The sequence below is a fragment of the Larimichthys crocea genome, chromosome I (genome assembly GCF_000972845.2).
Source record: "Larimichthys crocea isolate SSNF chromosome I, L_crocea_2.0, whole genome shotgun sequence".
NCBI classification, from domain to species: domain Eukaryota; kingdom Metazoa; phylum Chordata; class Actinopteri; family Sciaenidae; genus Larimichthys; species Larimichthys crocea.
The window spans coordinates 9,725,923-9,732,678 of record NC_040011.1 but is presented as its reverse complement, the minus strand read 5'-3'; the positions used below and the strand labels follow the sequence as shown (position 1 = coordinate 9,732,678).

Below are 6,756 nucleotides of genomic sequence, written 5' to 3'. Positions count from 1 at the left end.
TAAATAAATTAAAGCTGTGTAAATAAATTAAACTTGTGTAAATAAATTAAAGCTGTGTAAATAAATTAAACTTGTGTAAATAAATTAAACTTGTGTAAATAAATTAAAGCTGTGTAAATAAATTAAACTTGTGTAAATAAATTAGACCTGTGTAAATAAATTAAACTTGTGTAAATAAATTAAACTTGTGTAAATAAATTAAAGCTGTGTAAATAAATTAAACTTGTGTAAATAAATTAAACCTGTGTAAATAAATTAAACTTGTGTAAATAAATTAAACTTGTGTAAATAAATTAAACCTGTGTAAATAAATTAAACCTGTGTAAATAAATTAGACCTGTGTAAATAAATTAAACCTGTGTAAATAAATTAGACCTGTGTAAATAAATTAGACCTGTGTAAATAAATTAAACCTGTGTAAATAAATTAGACCTGTGTAAATAAATTAGACCTGTGTAAATAAATTAAACCTGTGTAAATAAATTAGACCTGTGTAAATAAATTAGACCTGTGTAAATAAATTAAACCTGTGTAAATAAATTAGACCTGTGTAAATAAATTAGACTTGTGTAAATAAATTAGACCTGTGTAAATAAATTAGACCTGTGTAAATAAATTAGACCTGTGTAAATAAATTAGACCTGTGTAAATAAATTAGACCTGTGTAAATAAATTAGACCTGTGTAAATAAATTAGACCTGTGTAAATAAATTAGACCTGTGTAAATAAATTAGACCTGTGTAAATAAATTAGACCTGTGTAAATAAATTAGACCTGTGTAAATAAATTAGACCTGTGTAAATAAATTAGACCTGTGTAAATAAATTAGACCTGTGTAAATAAATTAGACCTGTGTAAATAAATTAGACCTGTGTAAATAAATTAGACCTGTGTAAATAAATTAGACCTGTGTAAATAAATTAGACCTGTGTAAATAAATTAGACCTGTGTAAATAAATTAGACCTGTGTAAATAAATTAGACCTGTGTAAATAAATTAGACCTGTGTAAATAAATTAGACCTGTGTAAATAAATTAGACCTGTGTAAATAAATTAGACCTGTGTAAATAAATTAAACTTGTGTAAATAAATTAGACCTGTGTAAATAAATTAGACCTGTGTAAATAAATTAGACCTGTGTAAATAAATTAGACCTGTGTAAATAAATTAGACCTGTGTAAATAAATTAAACCTGTGTAAATAAATTAGACCTGTGTAAATAAATTAGACTTGTGTAAATAAATTAGACTTGTGTAAATAAATTAAACTTGTGTAAAGACATAAACCTGTTAAGTATAAAATGAATGACAGTCAATGAGTCTCAGCAGTGAGCAGTGTAACCGTCTCTCAGCTCGTCATTTTAAGCAGTTTTTAAATTTTTTGTTTTAACACATCCCTGTCTGTTCCTGTTGTCATGGCAGCAGCAGTTAGAACAGTCTGTGGTACATGTAACTGTCCACATGCTGACTGAACAATAACAGGAAAGCTGCTTATCAGCTGTTGGAAAGACGAATGATACAGACAGGAAGACAGCGACGGAAAACAAACTGACAACTGACTGCAACACACTCTGTCCCTCTGTAGACATCCAGAGTCTCTCTGTGGACATGCAGAGTCCCTCTGTGGACATTCTGTAGTGGTGTTGTGTCTCTGTGTCTCTCTATGGTGGTGTTTTGTATCTGTGTGTCTCTCTGTGGTGGTGGTGTGTCTCTCTGTGGTAGTGTTGTGTCTCTCTGTGGTAGTCTTGTGTCTCTCTGTGTCTCTCTGTGGTGGTGGTGTGTCTCTCTGTGGTAGTGTTGTGTCTCTCTGTGGTAGTCTTGTGTCTCTCTGTGTCTCTCTGTGGTGGTGGTGTGTCTCTCTGTGGTAGTGTTGTGTCTCTCTGTGTCTCTCTGTGCTGGTGGTGTGTCTCTCTGTGGTAGTGTTGTGTCTCTCTGTGTCTCTCTGTGGTGGCGTTGTGTCTCTCTGTGGTAGTGTTGTGTCTCTCTGTGGTAGTGTTGTGTCTCTCTGTGGTGGTGGTGTGTCTCTCTGTGGTAGTGTTGTGTCTCTCTGTGGTGGTGTTGTGTCTCTCTGTGTCTCTCTGTGGTAGTGTTGTGTCTCTCTGTGTCTCTCTGTGGTGGTGGTGTGTCTCTCTGTGGTAGTGTTGTGTCTCTCTGTGTCTCTCTGTGGTGGTGGTGTGTCTCTCTGTGGTAGTGTTGTGTCTCTCTGTGTCTCTCTGTGGTGGTGGTGTGTCTCTCTGTGGTAGTGTTGTGTCTCTCTGTGTCTCTCTGTGGTGGTGTTGTGTCTCTTTAAGTCTCCATGTCTCTGAGGGGAGGTGGGGGCCTCGTGCCTGCCCCGGGCATTAGTCTCCGTTTCTGTCCATGTCTGCACATGTGCAGGAATCAAAGTGAGACCTTCTTTGACCAGTTACTGCTGCTCAGCTGTTGATTGGACAGTCACTGTTCAGGGGCGGGGCTTAGAGAATAGACATATACAGACAGGTCAGACATATTTCCTGTTTAATAAAGGAAGCCGACACTTTAAACTTTCCAGTATTGCTTGAATCACAGAGGAACAAACACACACACACACACACACACACAAATGCTATACTTATGAGGACCTGATGCATTCCTGAACACTGACCTCTGATCAAACGCAGACGTGGAACTTAAACCCTGAACTGAACATAAACCCGGGTTCAACCCTAAACTCTCAAACATGACGAGTCACTCACTCACTCACACACACACACACACACACACACACACACACACACACACATCTGGTTCCCATCAGTGGAGGAAGCGAGTCAATACCGACAGCTCTGAGATCATATAACAGCCAGACTGAGTCTACTGACAGTACTACAGCTACTGCAGCTGTACTGCATGTGTACTGAGAGTACTGAGAGTACTGAGAGTACTGAGTGTACTGAGAGTACTGAGTGTACTGAGTGTACTGAGTGTACTGAGAGTACTGAGTGTACTGCAGAAGAAGAAGAGAGCTGCTGCTGTCAACAGAAACTACACAAGTGAAGGTGATGATGAAGACGATGAAGATGTTTTCTGGGACTCTGGTCTTCGTTTGTCTTCTGTCGTCTGTCTGCAGCCTCTCTCCATCTGCTCGTCCTGCAGACGAATGCTCTGGCATGTCTCTCCGTAAGTCTGCTTCTTCTTCTTCTTCTTCCTCTGAACACGTGCAGGTTGAGACAGGCTGCATTCTCACCAGGACATGTTGTCTTTTCTCAGAGACACACCTCAAAATGAAATCTGTCCTCGTTCTTCTGTTTATGTGAGGACCAAAAGGACGTTTAGGTCCCTGAAAGAGAAGACATTTTAACAGAGTGAAGACATTTAGACAAAGTGAAGACATTTTAACAGAGTGAAGACATTTAGACAAAGAGAAGACATTTTAACAGAGAGAAGACATTTAGACAAAGTGAAGACATTTTAACAAAGTGAAGACATTTTAACAAAGTGAGGACATTTAGACATTTTGATTTTGATGGACATTTTATTGAAGGAAATGTATAAGCAGAAACGTGTGTGTGTTTATGTGTGTCAGTTCCTGTTTAACATCACTTCCTGTTTACTGATCAGTAAAGGAAACTCCCACAGTCAGCTGATCAAAGAGAAGACAGACTCCTAAAGTCTTCATCAGATCAGTCCCAGACTGGACCTCAGTCCCAGTCCATCCATGCTTCAACACCAGAATATGAAGTGTTCTGGTCTCTTCAGGTCTACAGAGTCATGTGTGTTCTGGTCTCTGCAGGTCTACAGACTCATGTGTGTTCTGGCCTCTGCAGGTCTGCGGGCGTTCAAGCTGAAGACCAGCTGTAACTTCACGATTCTGAAGGAGAAGCAGCTGAAAGAGATCCAGGCTCCGACCACCAACCTGTACCTGCCAGTCCTGTACCTGGTGGCCTTCATCGTGGGTCTGCCCTCCAACCTGCTGGCTTTGTGGGTCCTGGTGTTCAGGACCAAACAGCTGCCGTCCACCACACTGCTCATCAACCTCACGGCTGCAGACTGCCTGCTGCTGCTGGCTCTGCCGTTCCGGATCGTGTACCACTTCAGAGGGAATCACTGGGAGCTGGGCGAGCCTTTCTGTCGCATCGTCATGGCGATGTTTTACGGGAACATGTACGGGTCCGTGCTGTGTCTGGCGCTGGTGGCTCTGGACCGGTACATTGCTTTGGTTCACCCGTTCAGTGCCAAGACCCTGCGCAGCCGGCGGATCTCTCTGTACATGACAGCAGCGGTGTGGACCGTGGTTCTGATCGCCATGATGCCGCTGCTGGTGTCGCAGCAGACCTACTTCCTGGACGAACTGCAGATCACCACCTGCCACGACGCGCTGCCCGAGGAGGAGCAGGAGAACTACTTCCTGCCGTACTTCGCCACCTTGTTCACCGTCTGCTTCCTGCTGCCGCTCGCCGTCGTGCTGTTCTGTCACGGCGCCGTGCTGCACACCCTGCTAGCAGAAGGGAAACGCTACAGTCACGCGGTCTGGGTGACGGTTCTGGTCCTGGTGGTCTTCATCGTGTGTCTGCTGCCAAGCAACATTCTCCTCCTCCTCACTTACACCGACAGCTCACTGGACGGAGACGGCGAGGACTTGTACGTCCCCTACATGGTTAGCTTAGCGGTCAGCACCTTCAACAGCTGCATCGACCCGTTCATCTTCTACTTCGTGTCGGTGGAGTTCAGGGACAAGGCCCGCGGCGTCCTCTGCTGCTGCGGCAACTCAGAGGACACATCATCGTCTCCAGGCAACAAAGTGTCGTACTGTTCATCAACAACGGGCCAGAGGTCAAAGGTCACCATGCTGACCAAGTCCAGTCAGTGTGAGACATCTGTGACGGCGTGAGGACGTCTGTCCCAGTCCTGTTAAACTAACGACGTGCTGATGAAGAACCGACCACACTGGATTATTATTTTTACTCATAATAAATATGTAAACACAAACCTCAGACAGGAATGATATTGATTATATCCAGTACATTACTGTAGCTAGTCGGTTTATCCTCTGGAGGTTCTGGAGCCGGTGGTTGGGTTTGGATCCAGAACTTTGATGCTGTGAGGTGACAGTGTGAAGCAGGAAGTGAAGGATCAATAAGAAAACAGACAGCTGAACAACCACATGACAGACAGGAAGTGACCTCATGAACTGTTGATGATCACTGCCCTCCAGTGGTCACTTCGAGACACGACAACATTATGATGTCACATGAAGAATAAACGATTCGCAGCATTTCATTTGTTTGATCGTTGTCCAGATTCAAAATAACTTTATTAATTAGCAGGTGGCCGTGGCTCAGTGAGAGTGAGCCCCCCCGACATCCGCTCACACAGTGTGTGTATATACACACTGTGTGTATACACACAGTGTGTATACACACACAGTGTGTATACACACAGTGTCTTCGTCTCTGTGAGCTCAGGTGAAGGGTCGGCACAGTTCTGATCCAGTTCAGGTTCAACTGTGACTTTTATTTTGTAGTATTTTAAAGTGGGACAGGATGTGATGCTCAGAGTGAACAGCAGGTGGCAGCAGCAGCTTTATGTCAGAGAGCGTCACACATTCAAACTGCAGGACAAGACTGAGACTGAGACAGACTGAGACTGACTGAGACTGAGACTGACTGAGACTGACTGAGACTGAGACTGACTGAAACTGACTGAGACTGAGACTGAGACTGAGACAGACTGAGACTGAGACTGACTGAGACTGAGACTGACTGAGACTGACTGAGACTGAGACTGAGACAGAGACAGACTGAGACTGACTGAGACTGAGACAGACTGAGACTGAGACTGAGACAGATTGAGACTGAGACTGAGACTGAGACAGACTGAGACTGAGACTGAGACTGACTGAGACTGACTGAGACTGACTGACTGAGACTGACTGAGACTGAGACAGACTGAGACAGACTGAGACTGAGACAGACTGAGACTGAGACTGACTGAGACTGACTGAGACTGAGACTGAGACAGACTGAGACTGACTGAGACTGAGACTGAGACAGACTGAGACTGACTAAGACTGAGACAGACTGAGACTGACTGAGACTGAGACAGACTAGACTGACTGAGACTGAGACAGACTGAGACTGACTGAGACTGAGATTGAGACTGAGACCGAATGAGACTGAGACTGAGACTGAGACTGAGGCCGACTGAGACTGAGACCTGATGAGACAAATTAAATGAAAAGTACTAAAGTGTCTGACAGTGGTCAAATTTAGTCTCTGAGACTTTGATTTCAAAATAAAGTGCTGATCTCATCACATCAGTTGAACTTGTAGAAGTTGTAAAAACATCAGGACACTTTGACATCACAGCCGCCTCACGCAGTGATTGTTCGTCTGTGTCCATATTTAAATGTCTCACCTGAACTCAACAAGTTTCAACAGCGAACAGCAGCTGACAATAATAATAATAAATAATAATATTACTGTGTCACACTTATATATAATGAATATATTAATTATATTCACATATGTTATTTTTCATGTCTGACTTTTATTTCAAACAAAACAGAATTTAATTAAAGTCGGAGCTGATTTTATTTATATTTAAAAAATAAAATATAAAATATATAAAAAACATTCACCATCAAACTGCAGATTTTATTTTGACAGTTTGTGTCACATCCTGCTGTTTTCACAAACACGTTCATGAACATCATCGTCAGTGCACGCTGCATTCACAAACACGCGGCGTGTCGCTGATCGTCTGCAAAGAAACGAACCCGGCTGGTCTGTAAAACCTG

General features: G+C 42.7%; 1 protein-coding gene across 2 annotated transcripts; it reads left to right on the top strand.

Moving 5' to 3' along the window:
- The first annotated feature begins 2,459 nt into the window (after positions 1-2,459).
- LOC104936645 (F2R like thrombin or trypsin receptor 3) lies at positions 2,460-5,232 on the top strand. 2 transcript variants are annotated; one of them, XM_027280646.1, is made up of 2 exons: positions 2,460-3,137; positions 3,751-5,232. In XM_027280646.1, exon 2 carries the CDS (start codon positions 3,763-3,765, stop codon positions 4,846-4,848), a length of 1,086 nt encoding a protein of 361 aa, XP_027136447.1. In that variant the 5' UTR covers positions 2,460-3,137; positions 3,751-3,762; the 3' UTR covers positions 4,849-5,232. The 2 variants fall into 2 exon arrangements, with proteins under 2 accessions (XP_027136447.1, XP_027136445.1); XM_027280644.1 differs by having other exon boundaries at positions 2,464-3,137; positions 3,785-5,232.
- The last annotated feature ends 1,524 nt before the right edge of the window (positions 5,233-6,756 follow it).

What these genes read in the sequence shown, in the direction of transcription:
- LOC104936645 (XM_027280644.1), top strand. Translation starts at nt 3,020, where the DNA reads ATGATGAAGACGATGAAGATGTTTTCTGGGACTCTGGTCTTCGTTTGT. An exon ending in ATGCTCTGGCATGTCTCTCC is followed by an intron (nt 3,138 to 3,784) that starts GTAAGTCTGCTT and finishes TGGCCTCTGCAG; the next exon opens with GTCTGCGGGCGTTCAAGCTG.